The following is a 21,033-nucleotide window of genomic DNA, read 5'->3' on the forward strand; positions in this document are numbered from 1 at the left end:
CGATGAGGAACAAGTACAAGCAGACCCACTGCACAACCGCAGGAATTTTGTTTGGTAAGTCGGTAAGTGATTTACGGCACTCGCAACTTCATCATAAAAATAAAAAGGTCATATGAGCACGCGGGACACATTCAACATGTTCAGTTTAGTAGGAATTAATAGGCCCTTTTGAATTTTTCCCGAGTGGCGGCCGAAGCCTCCTTTATCGTTTTTGGACCACCAAGGGATTGTTCGCAACTTGCACACGCGACCCCCGAGATTTTCATCCTTATCCGAGAAGACAATGTGCTAAATCTTACCTTCCCTAAGATCAGGGGTGTGACTGAATGGCAGCAGTAAGAAGGAGTAGCAGTAGAAAGGCTGCAGAAAGAGTCAGGAGCCCAGAGGACGGTACAAAGGGGGAGGGGGGGGGGATGTGGGTAGAAGTAGAAGTGGAGACAGAGGCAGACGACAGAACACACAGAGCAGGAAAGAGGGTGAACAGAAAATTTTTTCCATCGCTCTCAGGTTTCGAATCCGGGACCTATTGAATGAGAGGTGAACACCGTAACCTCTAGACCACGAGGGATGGGCGCGCAGGTGGGTGGAGCCTGCACGACTATGTCATTTCTTTTCTCTTCTTCTATTGTTTCTGTCGGCATAATATCATAATCGTTCTTGTTCCCTGTATGTGTAGTCATATTGGCCGTGGTCGCGTCAATATTACTATGCTTCCTTTTACTCAAACCAGACTAATTAGTTAGGTGTAAAGCTTTCACACACACACACACACACACACACACACACACACACACACACACACACACACACACACACACACACACGCAAGCGCGCGCGCACATACACACACACACACACACACACACACACACACGCACGCACATACACACACACACACACACACACACACACATCTTATGTTTTTGTTATTGCATGTCCACATGGTTTAACCCTCTTCTATTTAAACTTGATACCTCTTTGATGATTGCCTGGTGTCTTTACTTATTTTAAGTTCTCTTCAGTGTTACTGTTACCGCACTGTTTCCCTTATCCGTTCCTTCTTGCTAAAGACCTATGTGCTATTAGCAATTAGGGCCTACTTATCCACTCTCATTGAAACGGGTTTCCTTCTTTCAACCAGTCAAGGCAAGATGATTGTTTTCATATCAGGTGTATTTTCTTCTTCAGAAAATTCCAAAGTGAACAATACAAAAAGGGCTGTTCTCAGCGATTTCCTGTGACCTCTTTTCAACCCGAGTCATGTGAAAAGTCACGAGACAAAATTATGTTTGACAAGAAGAAACGCATGACTGCTTTATTGGGGTCAGCACACGGAGGTCGTAAACTCTATGGGTCATGAATGAAAACAGGGGCATGATAAAGAAATGAATAAGAACTTTTATCAGTTTAAGACAACGCAGGTTAATGTTGGAGGGTGCTATAACGGTTAGGTCTGACATCGTTCCCACTTCCCTCTATTTCTGTTCTTTCTACTCGACTTTCGATGTTGCTTCTCCACAGCGCTGAATGGTTATAGTTATACTTTACTTTTGATTCGCTTCTCCGCTTCAAACAACACTGTGTAAAGGTGATTTACAATAGCCTTTTTCAGTGCACAAGTTGATGTGTTGTTTTTTTTCTAATGTGTTATGGATATTGAGACATAGCCTACATTTTAATAAAAAAAATGACCGCTTCGTATATTACGCTACCCAAACCTAATTAAACGTATCGTAGCAAAAAAAATAAAAAATGATAACAAAGGTTCAGAAATACCGATTTAGATGCCACACTAGTATCATATAAATTTACACTATACTAAAAAGGAGGTACAGTATAGAAAAGTGTCCTTTCCCGTTCTTCTTTTTTGCCAGTTTAGTTGAGTAGGCATTACATAACGCTCTTCAACACACGAATGAATCGCTGTAAAGCATATAATATCGAGGAGTATTCCAATAACAAGATAAGTAATAAGAAAGAAAATAGACGCCGCACCAAATTACTTTTCTCTGCTTGGATGCTCGTCTAGATTTTGTTTTGCACCCAGCATGAGTTGGATGACTAATAAAAGTAGCGTAAATCTATGGATAAAACACTTTTACATAATGTAGCCATCATGCATTACACAATATATTTTTTAATACAATGATAAACTGTGCTTCAATATTTCAAGTTATGTAAGCCAGATGTTTCGAAAAGGAAGTTGTTTTTGTTCTTGGGTCTAATAATAGATGTGTACCAGCTCTGGGTGCTTTCCAGAACTCAAGAGTAAACATTCTGTCAGGATGAGAAAATAATATATGGTTTATATAAATAATAGAATAAATATAACCTCCTTATTGGTCAAAACAAACACAGACGCCGGTAACGTGTTAGCAGGGCATGACAATGCAAGGGAGCCGCTTGAAAAAAGGTTTAGGCTAAGTTTAATTAAAAAGCCTGGTTCTCCAAATAACCCATCCAAACAACAAAACAGGGAATCTCCTAAAGAAAAATGAAAGTAGGCCTTAAAAAAATTCATTCAACATAATACTTATGGTGGTGAGTGGTGACTGTTTGAGTTGAGGGCATCGCGGACACATAATATATAGCCTAATGTCTTATCAGCACAGACCGAAGGCAATTATGTTGCTATACATTTCGAACCATAAAAAAACATAGACCCGAAACAAGTTAGTATCATACTTCAATATATATATATATATATATATATATATATATATATATATATATATATATATATATATATATGTTATTTTCACTTGCGGCGTTTTGGCATTATATCTTCGATCTTTGCTAAGATCCACGTTATGAAACATCATGTGACCACGCCCCCTGCCTCCGCAACTCCCCCCCCCCCCCCAAACCGACGCCAGGGAGTGCAGGTGCACGCGCTCGCGTCCATGCATGCATGCGTTTGTAAGTGCGTAGGGCCTATAGTATATGCGTGCGTTTGTGAGTGTGTGTGTGTGTGTGTGTGTGTGTGTGTGTGTGTGTGTGTGTGTGTGTGTGTGTGTGTGTCGGCGTGTGTGTGTAGTAAATAAATTTACGAAGTGCCATAAATTTATGTCTTTTGGATATAAATAATTTATCTTATCTTTGTTTTGACCTACAACAAAAGCAGAGCGATAGAGTCTTGCAGTTGAAACCCCAGAGTAGCTTCCCTTGCACTCCAAAGGACAAAACGGCACAGTGGAGGGCAGGGCAGGCAGGCACGTTTTTTACACTTGCATTGGCAGAGTTGGTAACGACGGACGCTGGAGAGGCCGAGTGAGAGCGTTTGTTTCGCCTACTAGATCTACCCGTTGTATTCCTGCTGTGTTTCTCTTCTGCTAGATTTATAAATTGTAACAGACTGTGTTGCAGGTTGCCGTCAGTAAGTTCTAGTCGAAAACAACTAAGCTAAAGCCTACACTAGCTTTTTGTTGTTATTGTTGTTGTCAGCTCTGCAGCAAGATTAGTTCAGGGTTAAGTTGTGTAATAAATACATTGGATCGTCAATCTTTTTAACGATTTCTTTTGACAGTTTGCGTCGCCGGGATCTAGCAGTATGATGTGGAGTGCAGCGCTGTCATGCATGACTATTATCTGGATTCTCGTTGGATCCTTGGCCTGCCAGCGAAATTGTGGATCGCAAAAAGAAGATAATGACCGCTTCATCTTGGATAGTGTTGTCTACAAGAATGAAGTCTCAACATCATCTCTTTCCGTACGTAGCCTTTTCTTTCTTTTAAATGAATTAATGTCTAACCCTCTAAGACTAGGCTAATTTTTAAGAGTGGCCATGGGTTGTCCTATAAATGTTATCAATTAAGAATAGAATAAATACATGAACCTCAGAAGTTAGTTGATTTGTTAAAAAAAAAGAAAAAAAAAAGAAAAGAGCCCAGGACGAGGGACGCTGGTGTGTGTGTGTGTGTGTGTGTGTGTGTGTGTGTGTGTGTGTGTGTGTGTGTGTGTATGTGTGTGTGTGTGTGTGTGTATGCACGAGATGAGGCCTTATTACTTTATTTAATGATAACGAATTTCACAGTGCAGGCCATAATATAAGTCCTATGCTTTTAAAAGAGTCCATCAATTTAGGCTAGAAAAGACAAATTCGAGACTTGAAATATAAATCTTTTTGCTTTGTGTGTGTTTTATTAGGTTATAAATATATATGTGTGTATGTGAATAGCTAAAATAGCACAATCTTGAAGACACATCACATCACGATACTACTATAGACATAGATCTAGACAGTTATTTCATGCACCACTTTGTTTTGTACATGGGATGAAGGGCTAAAACAGCACCTGGACATGGATGGCTGGTGCCTCTATAAATAAATCATTGATGGTCAGGACATGGGATGAAGAATTAAAGATGTCATAATTAAATTGGCATGTTTTAAAATTAATGTAAAGCAAACATTTGCTTTTGTTTCAAATTTTCAAAATCGCATCGCATATGAACCTGACAGTTGTGTTAAGGTTACTCGAATGTTGTACGTATAGCCTATAGCAGTTAAATTATGATTAGGCTAATCAAATTGTATTTAAATTGGCTATCTTGGTCCTTATGTTGAATTTGAATGTTCTGTTTCAGGCTGGTAAAGTCTGGTTGTTTGCTGTGGATGGTCGTAGAAAACCGTACAATTTTCTGTAAGTGTGTTTTTTTCCTTTTATGCAGATTATCATAAAATTATAAAACTTTGTTTCGAGATCAGTATAATAAATATGGCCTATTGATTGAGTAAAGGCGGATATATCGCTAGAGCTGTACTCTAAAGACACCCAAATATGCCGTGAAGTAACTGGTGTTGAATTTAGCTGCGGATTTTGGATATGATGTGGTGGATATATTATGGAATCGATGGGGTTATTTTTTAAATTTGTGTGGGAGGTTAAAAAGGAAAGGCTGGTGGAGATTTGGGAGGAGTATTATTATTATTATATCAGTGAGTCAGTGTCTGAAAACAACAAAAAATCTTTTTATTAATTGATATTTGAAAGTTTTTTTGTTTTTGTTTTTCTTTCTGTGGAGATCACTATCTATGTATAATGTTAGTGCTTTTGTAAATTAAAAACATGATTTTACTTATCCTTTTTTAAAACATTCTATTGACAGAGATGAAAATGGAAAGCTGGTTGGCTTTGATGTGGATTTCATATCCAAAGGTAAGTGTCAGCAATTATTCAGTCATTTGGAAAAAGCATGGGAAGTGCAGAAGTATACTTTTTGGCTACTTCAATTATTTGTTTGTAATGTAGGTTTGACATGTCATCTGTAGCGGTAGGCCTTTTGGAGCTGCCGGAAAAGGAGTATATATGTTCCTTTCGATTAATAATTTCTTTAGCTAGAGTTGACAAAATTGTCTACCGTCAAACCTGTCCAAGACGGAATTGCAAGGAAGTGAGAAACAATTTCGATTTTAGATAATTTTCCATCTTGGATAGGGGAGTTTAGGAGGGCCAACTGTACATGGTGGGATAAAATGTCATCTTTCAAGTCGGCAAGCAGTGGTTAAAAAAAAACTTCACACCCCCCAAATGCTGTCCTAGCCACTGTGATAGTAAAGGCATAGGCCTACATCAGTCTTACTAATCCATTGCCACTCGTGCTTGCATCTCATAGGGACCACTGCTTGACCTTTAAAAAAACAAGAAACCATTGGACGTCTCTTTTGTTTCCACTCTTAGCACGACCCATGGGTGTATAACGGAAACAACCAATGCCACCCTTCCTCTGCAAAAAACAACAATTCAGGAACTTTTTTTGTTGCTGGCCATACCATCGGGGTGGGAGGCAGTGGTCAAATTTCACATCTCTGGCTACCCAGAGAATTTTGTGTGGTATGCCATTTTGAAGAAAAGCAGCAGTGAAATTTCCCAGCCACATGATCGTGGCTATCTTCACAGCTCAGGTTCACATGGGTGGGGTAACAGCTACCCCCAAACTGCTTTCCTTTCCTCGTCCTTGGCCTGACAACTTGTGAGTCTTATTTCAAAAAGATCTGAGGATTGAGCGGGCAAAACATTTTCTATCTTTGACAGGAGAAAACCCTCCAAAGGGAAGGAATTTCTGTGTCTGTTTCTGGGGTGAAAGTTTCTATCTTAGACAGATGTATTTTAAAGGAATTTATCGAGGGTGGGCGGGGTTCAGTCAAGACAGGTTCCTATCTTGGAAAGAGATTTCCGTTTATGGTACTGTACTTTTTTCATTAAATTTTTTCCTCGATAGATATAAAAGAGATCTTGTCAGCTTTTATGTCACCCTTTTCATTCTATTATAACAATGCTTTGAAATGTTTAAATTTTGCTTTGGAATTCTTTGTCATTTATTATGCTCCTTGTGGTTGATACTTTCATAATGTTCATCATTTTAAATGTTTTCATGTTTCAGTATGTTCTGTTGTACAAAAGAAGTGCAAAATTGTACTTGCTGAATTCACTGAATGCACCATCACTGAAAGAAATATCAACTATGCTGGAAGAGGTGAGCAGTTACTTGTTCTACAAATTTTGAGTGCTTTAAATGTCAGTGGTGAGCATGTAACTTCATTGAAAAAATAAATGCTCTCACTGCAATATGGGGCGGAAGGGGGTGGGGAGGGGGTGGGGGTGGACTGTCTTTCAAAGAGACATGTACGTAGAGATATGTTGTATTTTTTTCCAAAGAATGTCAGCTTGTTTCGTTTGTTTTGTAAAGAAACTCTCATTGAGTTTAAACTGTAGTGACCTCTTTAGGCTTAATGATGCAATTAATTTTTTTGTTAATGAGCACATTTCATCGATTTTACTGCAGATGTTGTTGAGAACTTCTGTTAGATTTACCTAATCAGGAGCCTCCATGTGGCAGACAAAAACAAAAAAAAAGAGGGAGAAGAAGTTATTAGTGTTGTGTCGATGAAATGAATATAATCATAATAATTTTGCATGTGACATAATTTCTATTGTATATTATTGTGTATAATGGTGTAGCAATAACCAACATTGTATCATTAAAATAAAATGCTTTTCTCTGTTCACTTATTCATAAAGAGCAGCAGATTAAGTAAAGACAAGGGTAAAGGTAAAGTTGTTCCCGCATCCGATCTGGACATTGGAGATAGCCTTGTTAGTGAGCGAGACAACTTCCTGGACCTTTGGCATAATATTGTGGTAGGGTGGAAAGACATGGGTATTGCTGTGAAATAAAGAATTCTATGTCTTTGGTACATCAAATCAAAGGCACATAATATGCTGAAATGACTTTGGACATGAACAGAAAGCTGAGATGTTTTTGGTTTCTTTCCAGGCCTCATGTCAGGATGGTTTGATGGATGTCCAGGTTATGTTCTATCCTTGGACAGGCAAGGAGCTTTTGATTTTACTGAGCCTTATCTTGCAACTGATGCTTCTTTCACTGTGTCTCCTGGCAACCCCTCTGGCTTTGACCCAGACTTGGATGATTACTCTAAATTCACCTTGAGTGAGTAATTTTGATTGTGTTCACGTTTCCGTTTTACACAGGTTTCTGTTAAGGTAGGTTCGACTGTATATAGCGAATGCGGTGGGAAGTGGAAATCTTTTCGTTATGTACGATTTTTTCTTTAAATATTTATTTTAATTAAATACAAAGATTGTAAGTCAAAACTGTCTCAGACAGCCATCTATTGTGGAAGAAAAAAAGTGTGTTTTTTAGAAATTACTATGCAAACAACACGCAAGGGAGGAAATGGGACGTGGCCGTTTGTACAGGTGGGTGTTAGAGCTGGGTCGGCTGTGCTGGTATAAGCAAAGATTCCAAATCTGAAAATTGGTTCGATATGTAGGTATTTGCTATGTGTGTGTGCTAGAGTGCATATCTTTTAATTTTAAGATTGTACCTTTTTAAAAATTTAGCTACAGTGAAATTTGTTCAGGAAGTACTGTCACATTAATAATGCTGTGGCACCCATATGATGGGCACCTCTGTTCTTTTAATTTTTCAAGTGGGTAGTATCTGTATTCTCGTACCTTAAATATGCTGCTGAAATCTTCCTTCCCATCATTGCCGGAGAGGTATAATGAAGTATCAGGGGGAAAAATTAATTTATGACAGACATTTTTCTTGTGTTATAGGTGCTGAGTTTCAGAGTTAGAAAATTACATAACTGTTTTTATTGTTGATGACCCCTGCTTTTTCAAAGTTCAATTTCAGAGTAAAGGTGGGGGAAAAATTTCTAAGTCAGAGTAGTAGTTTCGTGTCACTGACTCTCTGATTTATGTTTGCAGCCCATTTGACAGGAGCTGTCACAAATGCTCAGTGCCTGAATAGGTTGCACAAGAAGTTTGGGAAAATTATTGTGGCTGCAGACTTACCAGATGCCAAAGAGTTGTTACTGAACAGAACTGTAAGTTATTGCTATTGTAGCATTGTGTTATGTTTCAGTATTCATGGGGGTGAGTGGACGTTCAGTTCAGTGGAAATGAATTTACTTTGTGCTTTTTTTAATCAGAGATTTTGATGGGCTGGTGATGCGGTGTGCTTTTTCTTATCAGTGGTTTCGGTTGGCTGGTGATGCGGATACCAATACTTATAATTTGTAAGTGTTATGTTATTTACATTCCAAGGAGGAACTAAGAAAAAATTGTTTCTTTGTCTTATTTAGTCGTGAAGAGAGAACAACATAAGAAGGAAATCTAGGGGGAGAGAAAAAAAAGGATGCTTTATATATACTTTACAGATCTTTTTCGCTCCACATAATGATAACCAAATTTTATTTTTGTCAAATTTTTCTTCAGGCTGATGTGTTATTCTCTGCCCGAAGATCAATTTCAGGCCTTGAAGTTTTGCCCCAGCGTGTGCACTGTGAAATGGGTGGCACCGGAGTGATGCTGAAAAAAGGCAGCGAGCTGGCTCAGTGGTGGAATCCTGCCTTTCAGACGTTGGTCTTGTCTGGCGGGTACGCTCAGTTCTGTGCTGAAAGTGAAACCAAATACAATGGTTAGTATTGACACCAGTAGAGACAAAGAGATGTTTTCTTCCTTTAAAAAAAAAGAAATTATGAATCTTAATCATGTCATTGTCAACATCTGTTAAACATATGCATCATAAATTTAATATTGAGAAGTTTTTTAACATCCTGATCTTAACAAAGACGTGAGGATGGTCACAAAGCTCCACTACAATACTTTTCTTCTTTCTTATTCACATATTGTTACTGCCAGTTAGTTGTCTAGCCCTCCTTCAGAATGCCTCACTCTCTGACTAACTTAATGTCAATATACTTTTTATTAAACTTCCTTTCTGCTACCACATTACAATTGTCTTTGAGCTGTAGTTTGAAGGCAATCATTTGACATAGATAGGGTATCCATTGTCCCTTAATTCTGACCTGTCTCTTTTCATTCACAGCGACATTCAGATGTCTGTCAGGCCTAAAGGCTGGCCATATAATATCTGGAAAGCCACTGACCCCAGCAACACAGACCATGTCTCAGGTGATTTGTCTGTTGTATTTTATTTGTTTGGTGTGTGGCTTTCTATTATAAGCTTTGATGAAATGTAAAAGACAAAGTTATCAATGTGAAAATCCATCTGTTATAGGAGTTTTCGAAAAGATGTAATTACAGCTTGGAACACTTTAGGGTAAGATTCAAGCATCAAGTAATTTCTCGACACAAAAGTTGGTTCCCAACCCAGTTTTTTTTTCTCCTGTATTTCCTCATTCAAAATTTGAATTCTGGAAGTTTTGAAAAAAATTTGAATTCCTGCCCTGATTCAGGTTCCACAAGTATTTTGTTTGATTCTGTTATAAAAGTAATTCTCTTTTGTTCAGGACGCTGCTGATCAGAGAGTGTGGCTTTTCGCTCTTAGTGGCAGGAGGAAACCCTTTGCATTCCAGTAAGTATTCAACTATAATAGGCCTATGTATTGTTTTTCTTCTTTCTATAGATCTGTTTATATTGTCTTTTTCCTGGTGATGTCATTTGCAAACATATGGAACTCTCCTCCTTTTTTTTGTGTATTTTACTATCTAGTAACACCTCTAATTGTCAGCCTTTACATGACCTAATTGCTATATGACCTTATTGTGTTGCTAGTGCCATAAAACTTATACTAAAATGTGTTGAAATATGTATTTGTATTTATGTATTTATATGTGTCTATAAAAAGCTTATAATTTGTGTACATATTATGTTTATACTCATATTTGTTACACACATTTTTTAAATGAAAGATAGAAGCATCTTTAGTACAGTGAACAATACAGTCACATATGTTCTTTCCATATGTGAGGCATCATGGTGAAGTCAGGCGCTTTTCAAAATATAGACATTTTTTTCGAATTTTTGTTTTTTTGTTTTTTTTTAGGCTCAGCACCTTGTATGTCCATTCAAAAACACTTTTATATGTGGATTTTATGGAAAAGCGTTGAATATAGGCACAACAAATTTAAATTTGCAGTTTCCAAGGACTCTTAAGCTATGGAAGTCACCAAACTTTGGCGGCCATTTTTTCACTAATTTTATCTCTGAAACCAGGCGACCCCACCTCCTTCAATTGCATATGTCTGAACTTCTATTCAAGATAAATATATATTTTCTTCATCGAAAGTTAGGCAAATGAACAACCTTTAAGATGATACCATTAACTCCATATGCCCAAAAATTGATGAGTGCCTGATTCCTCTTCGTTGAGAGACATATATGTGAATCTTCAATACCATGATACTTTTTATATGTGGGGGTTAGATGCAAAATACGCTAAGCAATATTTTTGGAAAAATCGATACTTTTTGCTTATAAATGCACATTGTTACTGGTTATCAGATGCACAAAGTGTTTTCAGCCAATACCCAACACATACTTCATAAACGCTATTAAAAAAATCTTTTTACGCATGTTTGTGCATATAGCATGCAAGCAGCATTAGAAAAAGCAGATTTTCTCAAAAGGGCTGAAATGGATGTAGCTGGTTTTGCATAGTTTGGCTTTGTGTTGTAATTTAAGACAAAGGACTTTATTCTCTCAATGTTATCTGTGAGTTGTGACTAAAAAGCTCTTATTTTTGAAACTATGTTATTGTGTTGCTAGTTGCTAATGGCGTCCCAAAACTCACTCAATTTGAATTGTGCTCGTAATTTTTGTACTTTCTATTTCAGGGATGAGGAAGGGAGGTTGAGTGGCTTCAATATTGATTTTGTGCGTGCAGGTGAGGTAACAATAATTATTTAAATTGATGCTACCTTATGGTAATATATTTGATTTGGTATGCTGTGTTTCATGCCACCTCTTTTTTTTTTTTTTTGATTTTTGCATTCTTTTGATTTTCCTTTAACATGGCATGAAACCGGTGAGTTAAAAAACATATATACAGTTGAGTTAAAATGGTTATTTTTATAATGATTATGATTTTGTGAAGTGGGTGGTGGAAGGGTGTTTCTTGTAGTTTTTATTTCTTGTGTGGTATGTCATCTACTTTTTCGAAGCTTTGAAGTCTCAATCCTTGCAGCAGTGTGTTTTTCCTTTACACAAATGAGCATCTATTGGATTTATAGCTGTAAAGCATTATATTTTCTATTGCGAACACTGATAAAAACAAAGTTTCTCTTTGCCTTTTACTCTCAGTGTGTGCTGAAGCGAAGCAAGTGTGTGACTTTGTCTTGTCACAGTTTACAGAATGTTCCTTCACCCAACGCAACATCAACTATGCTGGAAGAGGTAAGTCCTTGTTGTCATCGTCATCATTATTGCCATTTTTGTCATGATGATGATGATGATGATGATGATGATGATGATGGATGATGATCATCATTATCCTAATTGTCGTTGTCATCATTTTTTTTGTATGTTAGCTTACGTTGGCAATCATTGTTCTCAATTTTACTCTGTGTGTGTGTGTGTGTGTGGTCTGGCACAGAAGGTTCATTTCCTTTTCATCCCCTTTTCATTCTGGTTTCATTCTTTGTTTTTCTTTCTTTCAATACTTGGTTTGTTAGGTATTTGTTTTTGGGTTGTTTTTTTTACATCTGTTTTATGTACATTTAGAGTTTTTGTAAAGGGAGGTGGAGAATTTAGGGGACTAGTATTATGCACATCTTAGATTGGGTTTGATACATACACTTTTAACATAATTTGCTTAAATGGCGATACAGTCTTCTTGGGATGAAGCAATGTGTTCCTTAAATTCTTGTTAAGAAAAGTGAATGGATTGTGAGGAAACTGAGGGTGGGGTGGGAGGATGAGATCACTGATGATATTAGTTGGAATTGTGCTGCTTTGCATTCTCAGGGATTCCATGACAATGAAGTTGGTCTGTTTAAAATCCAGTATAGCAGTGGTAGCCTATGTCTTCCTGCACACAAAAAATACATAGCTTGTGTTCAAATATTGTGTTTTGGTAGGTTTCTAGAAATGTCTAATGTATAGTTAAAGGGTTACTGTATATTTTTGGAGAAATGTATGGTTTCAGTAAATACAGTAAAGCCTACTTAAACTGTACAAGGTTCATCCAAAAACAGCAGTAAACAGAAAGAAATGAAAATTCCTCATTTTTTTGTTATTGTTTATTTGAGAAGCCTCTCTTTAATTAAAAACCTGGTTTAACTAAAGAAAACCCTGCTGTCTGGCAGATTTAGGTTAAAGTGGATTCTACTGTTCTTTGTGAAGTCTCCAGTATAACATGCCAACTCCTCCTTGAGTGTATTTTTGAGGGCTGTAAAATATACCTCTAGGGCTCATGGATGGCTGGTTCGATGCTTGCATGGGTTATGCGGACTCTGTGGACAGAGCGGCTGCCGTGGACTTCACAGATGCTTTCCTAGAATCATCCTCCACCTTCACTGTAGTACCAGGAAATCCATCTGGCTTTGACCCAGATCAACAGGACTTCTCAAATTTTACCTTCAGTGAGTTCAAATTTGAGATAATGTTGGGACTGATGGCTTTTGCTTATCAACTCATGTCGTTTTTTTTGGACAAATCAATGACCTGGAATAGGCCTACATTTTGATTCTGATGCCTGAACTTAATTGACAAGGGCAAAGCTCAAAACTCAAAATTTAGTGTCAGTTGAAAAAACTCTTAGTTTTCAGTTCCTAAGTGTGATCATTTTGAATATGCGTATACTTGAGATGAGATATAATTTTGGCAAAGTCAAGTTGAGATTCTGAAACATGTTATTATTGAACCCAGAAGGAATTCTCTCTGTATGTTTTAGTGAAAGCATTATACAGGCTATAACAGTCAAGTTTGTATATAAATCTTCCTCAACTTTTTTCCTTGAATCTGCACATTTTTTTCTCTGAAGCCGTGGTGTTGAAAGGACAAAGCCTTAGTGTAGATTGATAACTTTTCTTGAATCAGTATTGCATTGTTGCTCATTTTCTCTGCCAGCTCATCTGACTGGAGCGTACACCAATGCCCAGTGCTTGAACAGACTGAAGAAAAAGTTTGGAAAGATTGTTATTGCTGCAAACCTTCCAGAGGCTAAAGAACTGCTCTTTGACAGGAAGGTAAAGAAATTGTGTAATGGTATATAATGCTATTGGTGCGTATATGTGTAAATTAGTTTTAGTAAGAGTTTTACGGCACTTGCAACACAATAAGGTCATATAAGTGCCGTATGTGTAAATGAAAGTGCATGAACTAGGTGATTTTAATTCTGATAGCATCTGTTGGAAAACGGAAACAAACTTTGGAGATTGAATTTTGGAAGAGATGATAATGAATGATCAAAATTATTTGTCAATAATATCTTGTAAATGTATTTATTTTCATTTTTAATCAAAACTATTGTAGTAGATAATCCAGATACCCAATGGTTGTTGGGTAGCAGATTCAGAAGTGGTGGGACAGTGGGGGAAAAAAATTAACATTTTTTGCCTCATGTTTCAGGCAGACGTGCTGTTCTCCCCACGGGGCAAAATCCCCGACTTGGAGGTGTTACCCCAGAGAGTGCACTGTGAGCGCACGGGCTCGGCCATCATGACCAAGAGAGGGAGCCCCCTAGTGGACTGGTGGAATGCAGCGTTTCGCTCTCTTGTACGGAAAGGGCTGTACCAGAAAGTGTGTGAGGAGGGCAGAGTGAAATACAACTGTGAGTTGAACATTTATGTTTTTTGCAGATTTGTTCAGTAGATAAGATAAGATAATATACATCTTTATTGTCCAGATCCTGGCACATTGGTTTGGTGTTTCACCACATACATACACACACACACACACACACACACACACACACACACACACACACACCCACACACACAGTAACACTCACACACACACACACAGGCACACACACACACACACACGCACATGCACACACATGCATGATCATGCACACACTCGTAGGCTTACAAGCACATGCATAATATAAATGAGCAGCAATATAAACAATAATAATCGTGAGCTAGATACACACTCAATGTTATTTTGATGCTTGCTCTAAGGTTCTAAGTATACTTATACAAGATGGTTAAGATGAAAGTATTTTGATAGATGTAGCTATTGCAGTTGTACAGTGTTAGAAAAGAATAATGATTTATATTTAGACAGTCGAAATTGTCTAAGGTGACTACCCATTGTTGAAGAGAAAATTGTCCGTCTTAGGGGAATGTCTTATATAGTGTCATTATATTGTACAGGAATGCTGGAGGTGAAATGGGAAGTGACTTTTTATACAGGTGATTGTCTTATACAGGTGGCCGTTAGAGCATGTTCGATTATACAGTATAACACGGATAGTTAGAACTTGTCGGGACCGACCTTGGAAGTTCGAGGGATCTGTAGTTTGAGGAATACGTGAACAGTATTGTGGCATCAGTTGTTTCAGAGAATCAAGGGAAGCAAAAAAGATTGGATTGGAACAGATTTTTCTTTTTCCTGCCATTGTCGTAGATCAGATAGGATAGATCTATGCCTGTTGACTTGAATTTGAAATTTGAGAGAATTTGAAATTGACAGATTGAGAATGAGAAACACTGCAACGCTTTCGAGTTCGATCGGTAATGAGCCATCCGGTACCAAAACTGTTTATTTGCATGTGTCAGTGTGAGCAGTCTTTAGACTGCACCAACGGAATGGTGCCTTTTCAAATTTTTCAAGACATAAACAATCTGACAAGATAAACATATCGCAACAGTAATCAACAAGGCGATGACGAAACAATGCAGGTTTTCCCTGCCTCTCCCACTAAGCGCGCAATCCTTTGCAAAGAGGGGGTGGGTGCCAGTCAGTCGTGTGATGCACATCCCCTCCTCCTGCCTACTCTACACAAGCCTAGCTAGGCCTAGGACCTAGGCATGCGCAGAGGGCACACATGTTGAGCAGCGCGCTAAAAATAGCACAGTTAGCCTCTTCTATGGAGAGGGGGGGGGGGAGATGGTATTTTACTGACCTTGCCTTTTTCCGTTTTTATCATTATTATTGTTATTATTTTGTCTCAAGTACACCTCAAAGGACATCGACTTTAGACCTCTACGGTGGCGTAATTAGTTCGACTGTTCTGTGTTTGTGTCCGAGCCTGGTGTAATTTGCTTACAAAAATAAAGAAGAAAAAAACCAAAAAACGGGACCACAGGCACAGTTCGACGGATGCGTGATTTCGAGTAATCTGTGCTCGACCTATCCGGGTTATACTGGATATATATAATATAAAATTGACTGGGCTTTTTTTTATGTGGTGAATTAGAGATATTGGTACCTGACTAAAGTCACTTTCAATTCTTCATAATAAAGAATTCATTGTTCCTCTGTTGAGTATATTCTATAGACAAGTTATTATGTTGTGCAGTTGTAACATACAGTAGTCTTCTCTTGCGAAAATGTTTTGGTTTCTGATTTTCAGCATCTGATTGCTATTACTTGAACAAATGGTATAAAAACTGCGTCCAGTTTAAAACTATATGGTTCAAAGTTTCATGCTTCCACAATGCTACATATCAATTTGTTTTTTGTAGCTTTTTTTTTTCCAGTTCCTCTGAAGAATATTTCTGTTGTATTTTTTTTTTTCACTGGATGACTTTTGATCACTCATGCTTCTTTCTGTTTTTCACAGTTCCAATCAGATGTTTTCCAGAGAACACTTCCTTACCTACCAGTGGATATCCAGAGGATTATATTATTGGGTAAAACTTTAGCAGCTTCGTATTCTGGAGATGTCATTACCCAAAAGCATCAAATAAAATAATTTTATTTTTAGAAAAGGTGGCACGAGAATCACTATGTTTTGAAGGTAGATTTGAATTTTTGAATAATGGGAGCCCAGGAAATTGTTCTGGTTTTATTTTTGGAACATACCACATACTGATGTCTTCCATTATCACCCTTCTTAATGAAATGTGACTTGTGTACCACTCAGTATTAGGCTTGCTGAAAATGTAACGGTAAAACCCTTTTACAAACTGCCATGCCTTTTCCTTTTGTTTTGCGTGAAAATGTAGATCAAATAACGGGAGTTTTGTTGACTTGCAGCCTGGTGTGTTTTACGTTTTAAAAAAAAATATAGTAGAGGGTTTTACGGCGCTCGCAACTTTTTAAGTCTTTGTTTTCATTTTGTGTCAGAAGTATTACAATGTAATCAGATCTTATATATCATCATCTGTTTTTATATTATAATGATATTATGGTTGTGGCCTTGTCATTTCTATAAAATTATGAACTGCTGACATAATGACAATGCTGTTTCTGTGCAGGAATAATTTTTATTTTGAGCTGTGTGGGTTTATACAGAAATGCGCAATTATTATTGTGAGGAACATATGAATGGGGTTTGGATGGGAAGAGGTTTCAGATCTGCATGAAACTGTATATTGATATTCTTTTGACTGTGTGTCATGTGTGGCCAGCAAAATGTGTCTAAATATAGGTTGAGTATTGGTGCTATCATGACATCTTTTTACAATGTTTATTTTTTTTTCAATCATTTCTTGAAAGTGAATAACTTAAAAAAAATTGAAGCTTATTTCACTTCATCTTTTTGTTGCTTCTTGTAGGTCATGCCACAAAGGTCTGCATGTTATGTGAATGATTTTAATTCTTTTCAAAGATTAATTAGGTACAGTTGTAATTATTGATGACAGAGAGAGGGAGGGAGGGAGGGGGGGGAGAGAGAGAGAGAGAGAGAGAGAGAGAGAGAGAGAGAGAGAGAGAGAGAGATATTTTTATGCAGTGTATTGTTTTCACTATGTTGCTCTCTTAACTAGCCTTATTTTGAAAGACAGAGTGACAGGTACATTGTTTTAGTCAAGTGGATGACTGCAGTGTAGGCTAGTCCGTTTATTAGTTGCCATATATATATTATTATGTGTGTTTCATTTTGTTTTGTATCAATTTATCATCTTATTAGACCTAAATAGTCATTTCGAACTGATCTCACTCTGCAAGGTTTTAGGATCTATATTTTCTTGCTGGACCCCCTGTAGAAGTTAAAACAGATTGGTATTATAGAGGGCTGAAAAGAAGACATGTTATCAAGGAAAGGAAGGCTACCGTACTACACCTTGTGCAAAAGAGATCGAAACATACAATGGCTAGCTCCTGTCTAATCTAGAAGATACCCTCTTGCTCCACTTGACACCACATTTCTGTGCTTGATCTCATTTTATTTGAAATCTTTTTTTGACAAAGTGGATGTTCTTTTTTTTTTGTTTGTACGAGATGTATTTGTGCAAAAGAATACATATTATTAAATAGTTTGTATTCACATTTGTGTGAAGTTTATTTACCTTAGTGTTCAACTCTAAAGCTCATAGTTACGTGTCTATCCTTCTTTCAGACAATTTATTTTGATCTTCAAATATGTGAGGCAACATGTTGAAACCAGGCACTCGTCTAAATAATGAAATTGAAGAAACTGTTTTTTTTCCACTGGTTTTATCAAATTTTTGGGGGGAGGGTCACCACCTTTTAAGTCCATTTTTAACAACACGTTTCTGTGTGGATTTTACTGAAACTAAATACATTGATTAATAAAGTCAGGAAAATGCAAATTTTCAATTTCCACGGACTCTCATGCAATAGAAATAACCAAACTTTGGCGGCTATTTTCTCGCTAATTCTGCCTCTGAAACCTGGTGACCCCTATCTCCTTCATTTGGGAATATCTCGACTTTCACGCAAGATAAATGTGTATATTTTTCATCGCAAGCAAAACAAATGAACAAGATTTTAGTTTAAGATGCTATCAATTACTCCACATGCCCAAAATTTGACGAGCGCCTGTTTCCACCGCTTCATGACACATTATGTTTCCAGATGAGGGCTGATTGTATCATAGTAATATCCTTCTCTTCTTAGTACACATGTATTTTGATTTCATAGGTTTGGTTGAATCTGGCTTTCATTTGTTTCTCGGACATTTGATGTCATGTATTGAAATTAAGTGTGTTAACTTATTGAGGATTCACACTTTGGTTATTCGACAACACTTGAAAAAAAGAAAAAAGCTTAACTGTATTATTCATGTTGGCTTTTCAATTCTGTTTTTAAAAATTTGAAACTCTAAAAGACAGACAGTAGATGTAACTGGTGTGGTTTGCTCCTTCTTTCGTATCAGACATCTTTTTTCCTTATCTTTTGTCCTTCTTCTCTTTGTTCGTTACTCTCGAGTAACGTCTTTAATCTTTGGCATTTATATGACCCATATGTGTTGCAAATGTCACAAAACTGTCACTAAAACTTTTTCAAAACTAAAAACAAAAATAAAATGAAATGTTTTTTTACAAAAGAATTTCTACTATTTCTACTGTGCATTATTGACATGAAAATAAAACTACTATTACTACTATCAATGTGATGTCTTTTTTTTTTGGTATTGTCACGTGGCTCTGAAGAGAGGTCTTGAGAGAGAGCAAGAAAGGGAAACCGGAAAGTGGGTGGTTGGCGGGTGTTCTGGTGTGGTTTGCTCCTTCTTTCCTATCAAACATCTGTCGTCCTTTTTTCCCTTCCTTCTATTTTGTGTTTTTTACTCTCTTGTAACACCTCTAATCTTCGGCACTTATGTGACCTTATTATTTTGCAAGTGCCGTAAAACTCTTACTAAAACTAAAAAGAAAGGGACAGATTGCCAGTTGTTGTGCATTAGTTAGGCATTGATGCCAATGTGAAAAGAGTCTTTGAAACAAAGATACCTGCTAGGCCTTTTTCTATGACATCTGACTTTCTGTATTAAAATCATACAACTGTATTTAGCTTTACTCACTAACGGTGTGCATTTTTGTTACTCGGCAACGCTTAAATTTAATCCTATCCGTACGCCCTGGGGTCATTTTGTACCCCCGGGGTTGTATTCTTCACATTTTAGAATACGTCTACATTTAGTACTAAGATCTCTTTGAAACTTTCAGTATTTCTAAAAAAAATCATTTTGACAAACTGCTTTGCAAAGCATGGGGATCGGACTAATGAGAACAGAGTCCCCCACGCTGTATGGATACGATAGGAAAACACGATGCACGGATAGGGTTAAGGACAATAAAAAAGAAACATAACTTTACTATCCATGCCGATTTCTCATATCTGTTTCCTTCATCTGAAACTTCAAAGGGTGGGCAACTAGATACAAATATGAAATATTATGCAAGTCTGTGTTTCTGTTTTGTGTGAATGTTCGAAGTACGCACCATTACCTTTGGCCTTTTCATGATCAGGCTTATGGGCCGCTATTTCCTCAAAGAGTTCATGGGTAATTTAAAAGTCTTATATAATTGTCAACATGGTTAGGAGGGGAGGGAAGGAGGATGAAAAGAAAGCAGAGAGAGAGTGAGAAGAGAAAGAAAGAGAGAGAGAGAGTGAGAAAGAAAGAGAGAGAGAGAGAGAGTGAGAAAGAAAGAGAGAGAGAGAATGAGAGAGAGAGAGAGAGAGAGAGAGTGCATGCCGACAATCTTTTTCTTTCTTTAAACTTAAGATTGCTTTAAGGACAATTTTGTGCTACATGTACATGTATTTTCCGTACACCGCGTGACCCTTTCTTTGTTACTTTAAAGCTTTGTTCAGCTTCTGATTCTGAGGTAATAGACACGCTACACAACTGCACGAGGCGCGCTCAATCGAAAAGTAGAATATAAATGCGGAGTGTTATGTCGTGTAATTTCCTTTCATTCATGATTCTTTTCTCTTCTTTCCTTTTCCTTTTTTTTCCTTTTCTTTACCTGTACTTTAACTTTAACCAGTGGGTCAAGTACCCCATGTTCGTTATATAACGGAACATGCACAGCACAGAATTGGAATTTGCGCACGCACGCACACGTACACACGCATACACACAAACGCACACACACACACACACACACACACACACACACACACACACACACACACACACACACACAAGGTAAAACAAAATGGTAAAAATTGTATTTTCGAGTCAGAGGCCTGAATTGGAATTTGATGGAACTATCGCCTTTTAAATAACTATAATATTTATTACAATTAATATTATAGTTACCCTCAAACGGTAGCACAACTAAGCTCAAATTCTAGCTCCCCCACAAAGATGGGAACGGCCACCTTCATAAACTATTTGACAGGGAGGGGTGCGACGGCCCCGCACGTGACAATTTGTCCCCACTTTTTCCCTTGTGAACGAGTGAAAGGACCTTTATTATTTTCTTTTTTTCTGGTTCGAGTTTTTTTTTCCTCACGCATTTTGTTCATTTCGCTTCTTTTGTGGACGTTTTGAATTCGCTATTCGTGTCACCCAGTGTCACATTATTATGTTATCTGACAAAGGCTCTGCAGTTACGTATTCATTCAGTCATCTCATTTTAAAGTTCTGGAATGCCATGCAATGCAGAAAATAAGTTTAAAGAAAACACCCCGGCATGCTTTATACTTTATACAATTAATTGATCAATCTGTGTACGTTTTGCCAGCGCACACAAATGGGATTTTATATAAACGAAGCAGATTCTGTCTATATGATGAATATACCTGGGCAACATTATTTGGTGTGTTTTTATTTACATTGTAAAATTGACGAGACAGACAGACAGAGAGAGGGAGAGGCAGAGAGAGGGAGAGGCAGAGAGAGAGGGGGAGAGAGAAAGAGAGAGAGAGAGTGAGAGAGAGAGAGAGAGAGAGAGAA

The 21,033-nt window shown here is 37.5% G+C and overlaps 1 protein-coding gene across 1 annotated transcript; it reads left to right on the forward strand.

Annotated features, from left to right (window-relative positions):
• Positions 1 to 3,301: 3,301 nt before the first annotated feature.
• LOC101861674 lies at positions 3,302 to 18,675 on the forward strand (the record flags this gene model as incomplete). Its single annotated transcript, XM_005103825.3, is given in 16 exon segments — positions 3,302 to 3,376; positions 3,527 to 3,709; positions 4,588 to 4,643; positions 5,110 to 5,159; positions 6,385 to 6,477; positions 7,279 to 7,452; positions 8,238 to 8,356; positions 8,748 to 8,949; positions 9,361 to 9,446; positions 9,785 to 9,849; positions 11,111 to 11,160; positions 11,577 to 11,669; positions 12,683 to 12,856; positions 13,344 to 13,462; positions 13,845 to 14,046; positions 16,006 to 18,675. Coding segments are annotated over 15 exon segments (1,716 nt in total). The 3' UTR covers positions 16,080 to 18,675.
• Positions 18,676 to 21,033: the final 2,358 nt, after the last annotated feature.

This window comes from Aplysia californica, unplaced genomic scaffold (genome assembly GCF_000002075.1).
Source record: "Aplysia californica isolate F4 #8 unplaced genomic scaffold, AplCal3.0 scaffold00391, whole genome shotgun sequence".
Lineage (NCBI taxonomy): Eukaryota > Metazoa > Mollusca > Gastropoda > Aplysiida > Aplysiidae > Aplysia > Aplysia californica.